Genomic DNA, 16,509 nt, shown 5'->3' with positions numbered 1-16,509 from the left:
TGACAATGGTCAGGACTTTGGCACACGAGAAAGAGACACGAGAAATACAAGAGAGCAAGTGGTCCTCGCAGAAGAAGAAATGATGAGGTCCACGGGTGCGGTGCTTTTGAAATTGACTCCCATTAGCATGCCAAGGAACGGGAGATGATCACTCCGTGTTCCTTTATGCCCTGGGATTCCTTCCAAGGGTAGTGGTGGTGTAGTGTGATTTTTGCCCTTGATGTGTTTTGTCCCTGCTATCACGCCGCTTATACAGAATCCAAGGCACTTGACCCCCCTCTTACAGACACACCTGGTGAAACGCGCTCATGCGATACTCTCGAAACAGCAGGCACGACGCGTAAAAAGTGTCTGGAAAAGGCGGGCTTGGTCCCCCTCCATGTATAGCTGTCATACGCACTAGCGCGCCGGGACCGTTTCATGATCTGCGGCCTGACTCTCGTAGGCGCATTTCTTCTGCTTTAACGTGCAGATAGTTAACTGTGCTTCTAAAAACAAATCTCGGCGAGCAGGAATGATGACATCTGTTATAGCCGGACTCTGCCCTATGTGGAATTGCATCCTTCCATGCGGCTTCGATTTTCTTTATTGTCGCACTTTACATATAATACAGATCTACGAGTATTCTGAATGAAACAAGTCCCAAGCTTTCGTCGGCCACGGGCAGGTTGCGACAGCTAGCTCTTCACCAATGACAATCCTGGTCAAATACGTACCAGGCCAGGGTTAAAGGTTCAGAGGGGATTTCCTTGGCCTTGGGTCCCGAATGGTCGGGGTCGGTTTTACAACCCCTTGGGCGACAGGCACGAACGGTCCAAGCCTCGTGACCTTGGGATAATTACCTGATGTGGAGCGGTTCGACCCAGACGCAGATTACCATCCGAGGCAAGCAGCAGTGCAGCATGAATAATATTTCTATCGTCAAGTCCTTTTGATTCTGGCAAGACAAGCTTTCGGCCAGCACTCTGCATCCGCTCTCTCACCCGTTTTAAACCCCTGATTGCATTTTCAGGCTCCGAGGAGCTCCGGAGGCAGGATTACGCCAGAGGCTCGCTTCCCCACGCTCTCATCTTGCCTTGCCAGTCTTCCGAGTCACGAACACTGCCTGAGCTTCCGTGTCACCTGAGAATCATTCCCTACAGCAGCCTAAAGTGAAATTTTGTGCAGCATACGAACACCACGCTGTACTTCTTTTCTTTTTCTCGAATTTGTTAGGGCTGTTTCGCGATGCGCAAAGTAACTCGTTTCGAATTTGATGAGACTACAGTTGAGCCAATAGGAAGCAGTGGACCCAGAACGAGGTTCCCCTTCCCCTCACATTACTGGTATCAGCAAGATCAACGTTACAGGTACTGATCATGTTGAATAACATCCATGATTTTCTCGGACGGTATGAGGATGACCAACGATGTCTATGATCATCCGACTTCGCTTTAATTGGAGCACGGCGGATTCGTCCGCGCAAGTACGACTACCAAACGTGAAGAGGCGTTATATGCTTTTGGTTTTGTCAAGGATGCAAAAGTATTGGTAGGAAGCAAAACATGGGAGGACGTTTCAGAGTTTCCCAAGGAGTGTCCTTACCTTCACATGCTCAGTAAAGAACAGGTTTTACTTCCAAGCAATATTGGCGGGTAACCAGCGCCGATCCACTCTTGTTCGCCTAATGAGTTTGAAGGTCGTCATATGCACCAGAGTTGGTTCAAAAAGATCATGGCCTAGTGGGTTTGGCATGTTCAGCATCGCTTTCATGGGTGAGATCCAGCTCCAGTAGGCATTCCCAGCCTGCATACATGGTAACCTGGTATAAAGCATTGCTGTTGGATGTCAAGAGAGCATCGCACAAGCTCACTTTGCTATGTTCGTCGGCTTCAGAAACGTCTCCGGCCTTTGCAACTTCTCGTTGGGAGTGCTTATGGATTTCAGCGGAGGTCATATCAGAGGCTGCATAACTGTTCTCATGCTCATAAGTGTTGGACTTGCGTTATCGCATCTTGTAGTCCTGCGAAGTTCATCTCTGTAGACGTAGGGTAGACCACGCCGTCGCCGTCCCCTTTTCGGTTATCTGTATCTGTCCTTGGCGTGCTCGCAAACATTTTACGCAGATCTACCGTCGCCCTCTCGTGAGGTGTGTGACTACCAGACGGTAATTCCCTCATATGGGAGGCGACTACGCCAGTGTTTCCACCACCTGAACAAGCCTCCACGATGGTTGTCGAAGCTGCGCCAGCCTTTGCGGTATAGATGGAAGGTGGGAACAGTGGTGACCTAGGAATAATCGGCCGGTGCTTCCTTCGAGAAAGCAGTTCGGTACGTTGTTTCTTGCGCCGTTCTCCATGGCTACCCTTCTTGCTGTTCGACCTTCCAAGTGGTATGGCTCCAATGCCGAGCCAGTCCGGCAGACTCAGTAGATACTGCTTGTTAACATCATGAGATGTTGTAGGCCCGAAGTCCGTCATCTGGCATGTGTGATCAGAAGTAGCTTGATCAAATTGTCCTCCATTGATGTTTCCAAGAGGCTCTGGTGGCCCATTTGCTAGAACAATGGTAGTTCTTGCCGACCTGTCTTGGGCTGTAGGTACATCAACAGGAGATTGTACGATGTCCAAGTCATGTATCGCGTGAGACGTAGCAGTGCCATGGAGGAGCTGTGGACGGGCTTTTGCAAAGAAAGCTTTTTGACGATACATCAAGCCACTGTTCCCACCCTTGGACACTCGGCTGAGGTTCCCACCAGTCCAGTTCATGTTTGATCTTTTGATGGACTAAAAACACAGTGACCACAGTAGTAGCACTAGAATCCTGAGCAGAGGTGTTGTTGTTTTCCCGGAGGAATAGTGGATGCCTGCATAAGGTACCTGAAGCACGTGGGGTTGTGCCAATCTGCAACTACGCCCGTTCGCCCCTTCCTCCAGTGGGCATATTCCTCGAGCACCAGATGTAGAGTTGCTGTAACTTTTTTCACTCCCTTACATATTGTACATGTGTATATGAAATTTATCGGGTCACTTGAGGTTTCGAAGACGGCAAGAAGCATCAGTGGCATTGTGGAAACTTAGCTCGTCGAGAAACGTGTGCCCATTTCTGCATAGCACAACGCACTCCAAATCCTTCATTGCTATCATACGACTTATGCACGAGCACTGTGTACACATATAACGATACGATAAGACGACCGGGGAGGCGGGCGCATCACGACCCACTGAAGATGTGCTTGATTGCCACTCTATCGCGGCCCAGAAGCATGACGTCTGAGGCGATCAATATACCACCTCCAAAGTAGGATAGGTAGGCAACATTGACAACTGAATGAAGTACGGCCCTGCCATCATAATTGCACCACGGGTAATATAGGCAGCAGGTCTATAGAAGACGAAGCGGTCAAGATGAGAGGCAAGCAGAGGTATGGGCCACTTATCGGAGGTGAAGCCCTATGTTCATTTTATACAACTAATGCGGGTTGGGTTGCGTTGTAGTGAGCGACACAATAACATGTGCAAGCGAATAAGAGCCTTGACAAGATCGTGCATTGATGTACGCCAAACGACGTCCACTCGTAGCGAGGGCGGGCCCTTCTCGATCATCTTGGGGGATTTTTGCCTGGGGCGTATCCTTCGATTGGGAGTATCTCGAGTCCCGGTTGCCGACGCGCGACGGCGCCACTCCATCATTTACACACAGACAAAGCCGGAAGTGCGCCACTTCAGCCTCTGTGACAAACATCAATTCGAAGACCCGATCCTCAACCTTCGGGTTATCTTATTATCATAGTCTGTGACAACTGAGTACAATCCGTTTGTCTTACTATGCCGGCACATAAAGCGATAATGATGAATCATATGCATAAGTTATATAACTTACTTCTTGAACTGAAAGTACGTTCTGCTCCTTGAACGAGCGCATTGGTTGAGTGACCAAATGCACTTAGACCAACAAAGTTGCAGTATTCCTATCAGCTCGAAAACAGGTTAATGAAGCATTATCCCCCGCAAGGAATATCACGTCAATCGAGACATACTATACACGTACAAGTACACAATCAATACTGCCTTCCGACTCATATGACACGCAATTTACCATACACAATAATACTATGACTTCAACGTTTCCACAATTGCGATAGGATGTCTGACATCAAACCTCGACTTGCGAGGTAAGTGAATGCGTCTGTCGACGTGCCCAGACGGCTCCGCCCCTTGGGGTTCAACAGGCTCAACCATGTGCGCCTGACGTCATTGATGGCTTACTGCACGCGAATAAGGCACTCGCAACCATACCCATGCGCCTTTTACAGGCAATTGAAGCATTCAGGTGGACGGGAATCGTCGGCTTGTGTGACGAATGAAAACTTATCTTCGCGGTATAAGGGAGGTACAGTACTTTACCTCGATCTTTGCAAAGTAGCGGATACTTCTTTAGGCCCCCAAGGATGTTTTGGAAAATTATGCTGCCATCGAGAATTGCCCAGATCGGAGGACCAGAGATAGGGTGCGCGCTAGGCGCTCACGCCGTCACCAATTTGCCCCACTACAACCGAATCATAGCCTCTGAGGGGCTCCAAAGACGCTGAGCATGCGTCGGGGCTGCTACCGTTAGTTGAAAGAGGCCTCTAATGCCATCGTTCGTTGAGTGGTTTCGAGTGTACTGTGATATAAAGCCTGTCGTGTCCTTTCCTGCAACATTTTTTTTTTATTTTAAGTTCCTCTTCCCCCACCTCCTCAATCGGTCTATCCGCTTCTTTTTTTCCTGTCAAGTTCCCCAGACCCATTTGTTTACTCAAGAGACATTCTTTGTACATACTATTTATCAAGATGACTAGTCAAGCCCCCCTTGCAAGGCCTACAAGGCCACGTACCATTCGGAGACTCTCGAGTGAAGATGCGACCACCGATTCCTTGACTCGTGGTCCTACGGTGGTTGTGCCTCCTCAGCACCTTATGGCCCCATCAGATGCGCTTGGTATCGCGGCATCCATGGAGCTGGCTCGACAGGAACTGGACGCATTCAATGATCCGCTTGCCGAACCGGAAACGCCTCCAGAGAGCGCTGTCACTGACAAATATGCTTTTGCATTCGATATTGATGGCGTGTTGATCCGTGGTGGTCGCCCCATCCCGGAAGCAATCGAAGCGATGAAGGTTCTGAATGGCCAGAACCAGTACGGTATTAAAATGTAAGTCTTGTTCCGTTGCCAACACTCCATTAATGATTCTTACCAATCTTTGCACCAGCCCTTACATTTTCGTCACGAATGGTGGTGGCAAGACCGAGCAAGAGCGCTGCATTCAGCTCAGCAAGCAAATGGAAATCGAAGTCTCACCTGGTCAATTCATTTGTGGCCATACTCCAATGCGTGAGATGGCTAACAAGTACAACACTGTTCTCGTCATCGGAGGAGAAGGCGAGAAATGCCGTATCGTCGCCGAAGGCTATGGTTTCAAGGATGTCGTCACACCTGGAGACATCATCAAGGACAACGCCGATACGACTCCTTTCCGCAAGTTGACCCAAGAGGAATGGGACAACTCCCGGACTAGGGATTTCTCAAAGACTGTCATCGAGGCTATCTTTGTATTCGCTGATAGCAGAGACTGGGCCAGTGACCAGCAGATCATCCTTGATCTCCTCATGTCTAAAGGTGGTGTCCTTGGCACTCGCTCTGAGACCTTCGACGAAGGTCCCCCAGTTTTCTTCTCTCACAACGACGTCGTCTGGTCAGCATCTCACGATCTCACTCGTCTCGGCATGGGAGCTCTTCGCGTTAGTCTGGAAGCTATGTACAAGGCTGTCACTGGCAAGACTCTGAACACGACTGCCTACGGCAAACCGCAAATCGGTACTTTCCAGTTCGCAACCCGCCTTCTCCAGCAGTGGAGAAAGGACACCCACGGTATTGACGCACCTCCTGACACTGTCTACTTCGTTGGAGACACTCCTGAGTCTGATGTCCGCGGCACCAATGAGTTCAACAAGCAATCAGAACAAACTTGGTACTCCATCCTTGTCCGAACCGGTGTGTACCAGGAGGGCACTACCCCCAAGTTTGTTCCTAAGGCAACTGTCGACAACGTGCTTGAAGCTGTACTCCACGGCATCGAGCGTGAGCACAAGAAGTCTTTGCATGACATCGCTTCGATCAGCAAAGCACTCGAAGGAAGTGCTTTGGATTCTACTGAAGGCACCCCGCTCAGTACACGTGCACACACCCCTAAACTTGATTAGTTCGGTGGCAAAGCCAGCGAAAGAGCCGCGAGGCACCTTTGATTTTAGTTTCATACCCATCCGTTCTCCATCAGCATCGCCTTTCGCATGGACACCCACGCTTTGCTGCACTGGGATCGTCACCTCTCCTTTACTTTTTCTTTTCTCTTCTTCATCTCTACTTGCTATGCTATCTGGACCTCTTGTTATGAGGTGTAAACCAGCGCGCCAGGAACATGTCAGCATTTTCGGCATTCGGAATTTTCACGATTTGATGTTTATATAACTCGCTCATAGACCAAAGTTTGTTGTATATAGAAGTTCTAAAATAAAGCAAGTCACGCGTGGCAACCACATTCTTCATATTCGGCTATTCCTGTCAGACTGGTGCATGACTAAAACATCTGATACTGAGAAGATATTGTTTTCCTCTCTCTTCGCTCCTCGGACCTGATACGACGCAGGGAAACTCTGAATGTGAATAGACTAGTAGCACGGCAACTACGAGCGACGAAAACTTTTCCCTCGGGGGCAGCGTCTATTGGTTTGTTTATCCCGTTCAAACGCACCAATGGAAAGACACGTGAGGTTCGTATCGAGCGCATCTCAATCTTACTCTTAATGATCAGGGACACAGAGGTACAAAACACGTAGCGCAACAGCCAAGCTTCCCCCTCTTCCTCCAGGAACAATAAGATATCGCACCCCTCCTGGTCGTTTGCGAAAAGACTGTACCGTACCGATAACTGATCGACCAACAAAATGCCAACGCCAGCGCAGCAACCCCTTCGCACTTTTCTCCGATGAAATCCACGATTCGATGGTTCTTGATACTGATGATGCTGCTGATGACTGATCAGCGACCTTGGGTCATCTTCCCTTTGACCTTCTGTAGGCGACAGGCAGATCTCATGTGTGCGCGTAAGCTCTCTGGCTCACGCGGGATATAATCAACGCATCATAGGATCTACCTTGCTTTTGCTGTAGAGGTGATGCTAGCTAGCATGTGGAGCGACCCCAGAACAACAATGAATGAATCGCTACCACTACTCTTTAGGTACCCCAGTGTGGAATCTGTGCTCGTATCTTGAAGATGTTCCGCGGCACAGGCCAAGGTACGAGGAGTACATTTTACAGTGAGGTAGGTACGGTGATTAGTACAGGTACTGACCGTACTTTTTATGCTACGTTCACTTCGCCATGTAAAAACGTGCGACTCGCACGTGGCATGGTAATCACTACATTCCAAGGAAGAATCCCTGCGCCGCCAGTCATCTTCCTTACAAGGTCATGGTGCCCTCCAAAGATGAAGGAGGGGGTGTTGCTTAGGGAAGTGCGCGAAGGTGAGAGAGCAGGTCACCAGAGGTACTGTACATACGACAGTACCAAGTCAGATCTCACAACCCCAGTCAACACCAATTGAAAAGTCGACGAACGAGTCAGACAATCAATCAATCAATCAATCACGAAGAAGCAGAACAGAGAATCGCATCTCATCGTTCATCGAGATGTCAGATCGCACGGTACAGTAATTTATAAGCCGAGCCCGCAGTAGTGCGCGTTCGTGCAACAAGCAACCATGCAGTCAACTCTTCATAAACTTCATGTGGTCTCCTTCCCACTATAAGAAAAAGACGGAGAGGGCAACGCACCCCACTAACTAAACCAACCCCCACATACTCGCCAAACGACGAACGCACGCTGGCACGCGCACGCCCGCACGCACGTACGCACGTACGCATGTAATGTCACTTAGACTACTACAGTACTACTGTACGTCTGACTCTGCGCGTGCATGCATGCATACATGCATATACAGCAAGTCATGCAGATTGGGGGGTTAGGAGGAGGAAAGAGCCATCAATAGCAGAGATGGCAATAGTGGGTTCTGTATTTAGCGGGGTGAGGGGGAAAGGAGGGTTTCGAGATTGGCCAACACTGCCTCTGCATTCACAATTACTGTACATAGATTGCATTGGCTGTTCCTGTATAGTGTTTGCATGAGAAGGATGCCTTTCCATTCTCCATTTTCATGTAATGCGTTATACATGCATGTATATAAGTCTCCTATGAACAAATCTGATTGTCCACACCTTCATTCTGTAGCACACCACACTTGAGCGGGAAAAAGAGGGGGAGGAAAAGAGGACGAGAAGAAGCTAAGGCAGGGATGGCATAATCACGTCGCAGATAGTATGCAGCCTCTAGAAGAAAACAAAGCTTACGCCGAGGGGTTTATGGTGATGCGGAGATGGGGGGCAGTGGAGCTGAGTCGGCGGCATCGAGACGAGGAGATTAGTTGTGTGTGGTAGTGTATGTTGGCTAATCCGGTATGAGTCTGCTACATGTGACCAATAGATCCATGATGGCGATTGCTGTAGTTCGGACTGGGTATAGCCCTCGATATACGCACGGACCATAGAGGTCAGAGGGTAGCGCGACCCTGTCCATCGCTTGACATTGTGTATCTTCACTCCAGCTCGCTCAGTTGCGACCGAGGACAGGGTGACGGGGGTGCATACGCCTTGGAATCATCTCAGTCACTCGAACCAACAGCCAAGTGCTGGTAGCACGATCATGTTGTCCCAGCAGCATTTGTCAGTATCTTTGCATTATTCGCCTTTTGCGCTCGGGGAGAGAGAGCGAGGTTTTCTGGCTGGTTGACCTTTTTGCCTAAGACAACTAATACAATACATGACTGTTATGTGCGATGTCACTCGGAAATCATTGACATGTCTATCTTCTACTCATTGTGAACATCCCAGGATCACATCTCGTAGAAATGCTTTTACAATGAAAATAGAGCCCGACCCAGGCTCGAAAGGTGCCCTCGACGTGTCAACGAGGGTGCCTCGACGGTCGAATGTAGTCAGGGATCAATGAACAGGGTGGCCGAAGGCATGTTAAACATCAACCTTTTTTTGTCGTGAGCGGCGAGTATGCCTGGCATCGAACACTGCAAGCAGGATGAAGGAAGATAGAAAGCAAAAATCAAGCTGGCTGGAATGAAGGAATACGATGAGCAGTGAACGTTTCGAAGTGTTTTTGCATTCCACCTATCTAAAAAAAAAACACCAATCTTAAATATATGCAACACTTTATCCTGATCGGAGAAGAAGAAATACACCGCAAATGCAACCACATGCCCCTCGAGCCATGTCCGAGAACAAAAACTCCGAGGATCATTGGTGAATTACAAGAATATGATGAAGAATACGTCGACTATCCCACTTTACAAGAGGAAAGCACCGAGGAGGGTGGAAATGGCAATGACACCCGTGAAGGCAACAGATGCCATGCTCATACCGTCCCTGATAACGAGACCAGGAGCAGCGGCGGTAGAGGCAGAGGTGGAAGCAGAGCCAGAGGCAGCGCTAGCGGAACCGCTGGACGAGGCAGTGGAAGAAGCTTGGGAAGCGGTGACTGAAGCAGAGCCAGAGCCGGGGGTAGCGGTGGCAGAAGAAGCGCCGCCAGCGTTCTGGCTACCGTCACCAGTAAGACCAGGGCCAGTGCCAGCACCTTGCTTCATGTACTTCGCGGCGCCTGAAGGGAGGGCAGGGAGGTCCTGGCCGCCAAAGCTAGAGTCATCCAGCTGGAAGGTGTCACTGCTGGCGGGACAGGTGCTAGCGGTGCCGTCGGATCTGTAGCCTCCGTCTCCTTGGGGTGCAGGGTTTTCCTTGAGCTCGTTTGCGAAGGCGGTGAAGTCGTTGTTGGTGGAGACGGAGTCACCGCTGATGGTGACCAGACCGTAGTCACTACCCTCCTCGGAGTACTCGTAGACCAGGCCACCGCTGTACACACCGGTCATCTCGGTGTTGTAAAGAGCTGCGACTTCCTCGAAGGTACGAGTGCCCTTGTTGCAGCCGTACTCGGAAAGGCTGTTGTGCCACGTTAGCGTTCTGTTTGCATGTCACTGGCGTCGAAATGCTTACAATAGAGGCAGACTGTAGTTGCCGTATTGCTCAACCTTTGCGGACCAGCCGGATTGAGTGAAGGAAGAAGGAGAACACCAGGAGTAGTCGTTGAAGGCAAAGAAATCACTGCGCTGGTCATCGGTGCCGCAGTTCATGTACTGGGCCATTTCGTATCTGTTGCTGTCGACATCGGCAGCGGAGTAACCGATGGGAATGGCTCTGTAGCCGCGACTGTTGCGGTACTGCTTCAGATCGCGAGTGACAGCCTTGACGTAGGGAGCGCAGTTGGTGGTCTTGTCATCGTTGATAACCTCGTTTCCAGAGAAGAAGAGAAGAGTGTTTGTGTAGTTGGAAAACGCATCAATGGTGGCGAAGAGGCTCTGGAGGTACACAGCGTTGTAAGAAGGAGCGGGGTCTCCACGGTTGAGAGAGTACTTTGGCGTGTTCACATCTGGTAAATTGTCAGCAGCTGATCGTCGACTGATTTGCAAACTTGTGGAGATTGCACGGACCCAAAGCAAGGTAAATGCCAGCATCGGCCAAGGCAGACATGCAAGCATCGTGGTTGGCAGAGTTGTCGACCGTGTAAACACGAACAGTGTTAATTCCAAGCTGCTTGAAGTACTTGATATCACGTGTGCAGGTGGCCTCGTCGGCAAGAGGGTCGACGGCATCGGAGGCGCCGCCAGGCTGGTAGTCTACACCGCGAATGTAGAAACGGTCATCTCCAGCGAAAAAAGCATTGCCCTTGACGGTGACAGTGGGGAGACTGGAGGAAGTGCCAGTAGCACGAGCTTCAACCTTGACAGGGCTAGGTGTGGCAGCGACCAGAGAGGCCGACAGTGCCACCGAGCACGCAACTGCGGAGGATCTCATGATGATGTTATAGGATTTGTGTTTTGAGTCGTGATTTACGTCGGTCGACTCAAGAGTGAAGATCAAGAGGGCTAGATGAGAAGTGACTGAGAAAAAACTAGCGAAGGGAAGGTGGCAAGTGTGGCCAGGTATAGTTCTGTGAGCGAGCGAGTGAAAAACTAAAATCCAGTGACAACACGAACTATTCAAGAGAAGAGAAAAAACTCGATCGAATTCGAGAGAGGTGGTTGAACTGCAGAATATCAAGAAGGCTGCGAAAGGATGGGAAGTGATGATGTGATTTATTATTAGTTGGATGGTTTGTTGCCAATCTGGACGCACGGATCACGCTGGATTATTCTCTTTCGTCCATCATGGCCCTTCATACCTTGGCTCATTGGTCGCGGCACAGAGAGAGATTCAACCGTTCAGGTACAATAGATACGACAGTGGGAAATGTGGGCGACAAGACACGGCTCCAGTGTGGAACGCCAACATGAAACCGTCGATCGTGGTTGGCACGGGGCTGACACTCTCCACAACTCTCTTAGCCCGCAAATCGCCGACGCGCGTACACGTAATTCTTGAAGAGGTCGGTGGACCGGTTGGTCACTATATGCAGATCGTGGTATTGACGATACGTGAAACATGACATGGTGTCCGTCAGATACGAACATGATTGCTGTGATGCTTCTTGGCCTCGCGAGCTATGATATCTTTCTTCGCAAAAGTTACGTTTTCCATGAATCTGTAAAAGGAGACTACGACATCTACACACACAACAGCAGTGCGACTACAGTAATGGTGGGTGACACCACAGAATATGTAGAAAGGGGTATTAAAAAATATATAGAAGAAATACTTGAATGTTGTCCGCGCTTGAATTATGCTTGCACAGCTGTATACAACCATAGACAGGAATCGCAACAGCAATCGCCTTGGTCTCGTTAAATGATCTGGTCCGACTTGTGACGGCTGTAACCTTGTCCATCGACTACCAGCCGGATCCCAGTCGCTCGTCTATCTCAAATAATCCCGCCCGCTCGTGTCTTTAGCAGACAAAAGATGCACACCAGCTCGAAAAGCAGATTGTCTACGAGCACCCGGACAGGGGTCAAGTAAGAACATCCGCCGCATATGCGGCTATCGTCATTTAGTCGAGGAAAAGCTCCTCGAGTTACCCTTGGATCGCCAGAACATAAGCTTGCTCAGCCGGTTCTCTGATCGTTTCTTCCCGTCGTGCTGCTCAGTTGGAGTGCCGGCAGTCTGCGGTCTTTGTGCCGAAGCCAGTCTGGTCTTACTCTCGCCGAACGGCGCACCTACTAGCTTGCTCAGACTGTGTATGCTGGATCGTTTGCGGCGACGGTCCATGGCCTCGACCTCGGCGGGAACAGAGATCACCGAGCCGGAGCGTCCAGAGAAATCCCTGCTTCGAGGAGCGGTGTTTTGCATGGCGCTGATCATGGTCGAGCGACTACTCGTCAATGACGGAACATCGTCAACTGACATTCTAACATCAGCTCCGTGCTCGCCAGTCGCGAAAGAGCTGACGGTGCGGCTGTCGGCTGTTGATGAAGCTGATGTTCCCAAGCGTGAGGGGTCGAAAAAGCTATGTTGATTGGAGTAATCAGACGAGGAGAACGTAGAGGCACTGTATGAAGCCGGTGTCAATGGGAAAGGTTCGCTCGCTGGAATTGTCGAACGAGCACCGTTTCTGCTAGCCAAAACAGTCGAGGCCTCACTGGAATCAGACGACTTTGTCACTGACGAAGTGCGCGGTTCCTCGTCGTCCCTGACTATTTCGATAGGACTAGCCTCCTCGATGATCGTATCTCCCACTACAGACGTTCGTCGAATGGCAACAGGTGAGTGAGGAAGATTAAGCGTAGTGCTCATTGAACGGTTGTGCGAATGGTGGCCCTGAATGCCGAGGCCTTGTTCCTGGTTGTTGACTAGTGGGTCGTTCATCTCCGAGTCCACAATTGATATGCCAGCGCCATCCTCATCGTCACTCTCGGCTGATGGAGGAAGCTCCGTCGCTACCTTGCTAGATTGCGCTGTTTCAGCATCTTCGTCTTCCTCAAAAACGTCTCCCATAGATCGGACTGGCGAACTAGGTCGATCATATGTGAAAGGCGTAAGTGTGGGAAGACTGTAGGTACGAGTATGTCCACGTTCTACACCGCGTTTGCCGAAGCCTCCGCTGTGCATTTGTCGTCTGTTTCCGCTCATCGTAGGGGTTCCGTACGGGCCAAGGGCAGCGTCCAAGTCAATCATGTGGCTGGGATCCTCGTCACCTTCGGAGCTGGCGATCGAGGAGGAGTATGCCATAACTGCACTGCTGGCTGGGCGCGCTTGGAGGAATGAGTGCACTGGTTCATCGCCCATGGCTCCGAATGGGTCTTGACCAAATACAGCATCAAGATCCAGTTCGCTGTCTAGAGAAACCTCAGGTTCAGTCGCAGGCTCGTTTATTGACTGATCCAACTGTGTGGTGGGCTCAGATTGTGGTCCTTGCGGGGTGTCAAGGATCAGTGATCTCGTCTTCCTTGGGTCTTTCGGTTTTCGGCCAAGGAATAAGTTTGCCCATTCCTTCACCTTCCGTCGGGATGAAGACGACTTCCTGTTTAAGCCGTGCGACGTGTTCTCATCGTTGTCGAAAGCATTAGACACAGCTGGCTCGTGTAGTGAAACTACTGAAGTCGCTGGTTGCTCGCGTGTCATGGCACTGAGAAGAGGTTCACTTCGTCTTCTATTGCGTTCTCCCCTCGGAGTCCTCTTTGATCGGTTGTAGCTACCGTCGGTAGCATCAGATTTGAGGGACAGGTTGGGGGATGCGGTTCGCGACGTCGGAAGAGTCGGAGTTGCAATATCGGAGCTGCTAAGGTTTCGTGCAGGCAAGATACGTTGCGCCGGTGGCGCATCGGCGGGTGTTGAAGGAATAACATCTATCGTGGGAGGCGTATAACTCCTTCTCGGCGATGGGGAGCCCACTCCGCCAAGACTGATGATCGATGATATGCTGTTGCCAACGGAGTGGCCTCTCAGGGTCGACGCGGAACTCGCAGTGTCAGATGAGACGGTAGACAGCGGGCGCGGAATGTATTCGATGTTTTCCGAAAAGCCAACACGTGGACGAGTCGAAGGGTGAGCCGTGAAGGGTCGGGTAACATTGGTATGTGGAGGAGAAGTTGGTCCAGAGAACGCTGGAGGGGCTCGACTCATAAACTCATCGGAAACCTTGGGAAGCTCGAGATGTGGTGAGGGAGTTCTTGGCCGATCTTTGACCGTTAAGGATGCTGATACTGCTTGTGATGATGCATTGGTATCTCGCGGCTGTAGTATACTGGCCAGATCATGACCAGAAATGGCAGCAGAACGACGATGAGCGTGTCTCCGGCTAGACAAGACGGGCGAGCCTCTGGTGGGTGACGGGGGGCCGGCGTCCGATCTAGCCTCCATGGGTTTCGAAGGACTGGTGCTAACCAGGGTAGAAACACCATAACGGCTGTCCCCACCAACGAACTCGCTCGCCCTCCTCCTGTGACCGTGGTTTCGCGATGGAGTAGTCGGGAGAGTAAGAGTTGGCGAGGGCAGAGGTGGACTTGACAGAGATAATCCGGTGGTGTCGTTTGCATTGAAAGTAAAGGTTGGAAGAGCTGATAGCGATTGGCGAGAGGAGGGGTGGCCAAGGTTCAGCTGCATGGAAGCTGGGCGTTTCGCGGGCGAAACTCTAGTTGTGTCTTCCATCTGTTGAGAGGCTGGACGAGCTGGAAAGACAAAATCGGGATTGGGCACCAGGTGCACTGAAGCAGCCAATGGATCCATGTCCACACAAGTGACCCTTGGTAAGTCGAAGGAGTCGAAATGAGGGCGAGAGAAAGAAGACGGCGCAACAACGGCCATTCCAGTCCAGTAACTGTGAGCGGATACGTGTGTGTTACCACAAATGCTTCCAGCCGAGTGAGCAAGGAGTGTCCAGGCAGAAGAGCGAGTCAAGAGCCGACGACGTTGCAATGGCAAGTCGAGAAGTGAGCGGAGTGACAATAAGCGGCGCGTTCAACGAGCGGCAAAGGTGTAGGATGGAGTTGCAGGCCAAGTCAAAAAAGAGGGCAATGCCAAAAGTGAAATACAGATGGATCGCAAGAAGAATATTAATCTAGTAGCGCATCAGCATGAGACCTACGTCGAAAGGTTGGTTGAGGCCTGAGGCTGACGAAGGCGGCGAATGGAGACGAAGAGAAGTACAGAAACGATGAAAAGATGCGTCCGCGCAATTGATGATGTTCAAGCGAGGGAAGGTAGATGAGATGGCTTGATCGGCGGGCGTGCGACACAGGCATAGACAATCATAGTAGGTATAGCCATGTGCATAGAGGAAAGGCCTTACCGAAGAATCGACACACTGTCGCAACAACACTCGCAGAGTGCCCGTACAGTCAATATCAAGAAAATGTGTACCAACACGGCAATGGTCGGTACAAGGATGATTGCTAAGGTTTAGGATTCAAAGGAATGATTGGAAAAGTACGACAGTAAGGAATGGACAGCGATCAACCACGGCCAGAAAAGACCTATGGAAGTGCCAAAAAAGATAAAAATCGCACCGTACTTGCTACTGCACGGCCTCTCGATAGAACGAGGGAGAAAGAGACAATGATAATGCAGCGGTGTGGTTGCGGAAGAGGAGAACACAAGAGTTGATGAAAGGTAAGGTACGGAGAACATTGGACGCTGAAGCCTTGGGGGTCCTTCGCCGTTAGGTTGTCTAGCGTCTGCTGTAGCGCAAACTGAGCTATTTTGCTGTACACTACTGCCACTACACAGGTACACTACCCACCCTCTGCCCGGCTATCTCTGTAATAAACCAAGATTCTGTCTGCCCTCGAGGACCCTGGCTGCTCTATGGAGTAATGGTACCGATGATCCTCTGGTCGGCATAGCGATGCCGTCCATTAAACGTCTACATGCGAACGACGACCACTATACTCTTCTACTACTGTTTCTATACTATGTGCTATAGACCCATCTGACTTTTGGTCTGAACTCCGCTCGACATCGACACGAGCCATACGTCAGCAATCAATCACCCATTGATTTGCATGGGAGGCATTGCAGTTGCCCAGGCCTGATCCAAGTCCCAGAATAATCCACCTGCCTACACCTTACGAGAGCACGGTAGTCACTACGACAGTGCGAGCGAGAGCAATTGGCTTGGCATCGCATCCGTCTAACCCTCCCCTCCCGCTCAGGGCGTCCTCTCTTGGAAGTGTGTTCACTGTTTGATTGTTGCATGGCAACGCCTCAATCTTGCTGTCCAACGCACTAGCACCGTTCGCACTCGGCAATGCTCTCTGCTGGCTATACGTCAGCTAAGGTACGGTGCTCAGCAGCAGTGTTGAATGTCGAATTCATCTGATCTTCCTACTCCTCGTTCCCAATATACGAGCAAATTGGGCTCTTTATTGATATGACCATCAACAACGGGCGCTTCGGCTGCATTTTGTTACCCTTATCAATATGCAAAGTCTTGAATCGT

General features: G+C 50.6%; 3 protein-coding genes across 3 annotated transcripts; 1 reads left to right on the top strand and 2 right to left on the bottom strand.

The window, feature by feature from the left end:
* Positions 1-4,811: 4,811 nt before the first annotated feature.
* On the top strand, positions 4,812-6,222 carry AAFC00_004745 (uncharacterized protein; the record flags this gene model as incomplete). Its single annotated transcript, XM_069344430.1, has 2 exons — positions 4,812-5,173; positions 5,232-6,222. 2 exons carry the CDS (start codon positions 4,812-4,814, stop codon positions 6,220-6,222), a joined length of 1,353 nt encoding a protein of 450 aa, XP_069196853.1.
* A 3,211-nt stretch (positions 6,223-9,433) lies between these two features.
* AAFC00_004744 (uncharacterized protein) lies at positions 9,434-10,991 on the bottom strand (the record flags this gene model as incomplete). The annotated part of the gene is made up of 3 exons (XM_069344429.1): positions 9,434-10,079; positions 10,134-10,566; positions 10,628-10,991. 3 exons carry the CDS (start codon positions 10,989-10,991, stop codon positions 9,434-9,436), a joined length of 1,443 nt encoding a protein of 480 aa, XP_069196852.1.
* A 1,128-nt stretch (positions 10,992-12,119) lies between these two features.
* On the bottom strand, positions 12,120-14,798 carry AAFC00_004743 (uncharacterized protein; the record flags this gene model as incomplete). The annotated part of the gene is made up of 1 exon (XM_069344428.1): positions 12,120-14,798. One exon carries the CDS (start codon positions 14,796-14,798, stop codon positions 12,120-12,122), a length of 2,679 nt encoding a protein of 892 aa, XP_069196851.1.
* Between the last annotated feature and the right edge of the window lie 1,711 nt (positions 14,799-16,509).

The sequence above is a fragment of the Neodothiora populina genome (genome assembly GCF_041146345.1).
Source record: "Neodothiora populina strain CPC 39397 chromosome Unknown canker_contig_3, whole genome shotgun sequence".
NCBI classification, from domain to species: Eukaryota; Fungi; Ascomycota; class Dothideomycetes; order Dothideales; family Dothioraceae; genus Neodothiora; species Neodothiora populina.
Note: the sequence above shows the minus strand (reverse complement) of the source record. Positions and strands in the feature narration are given on the sequence as shown.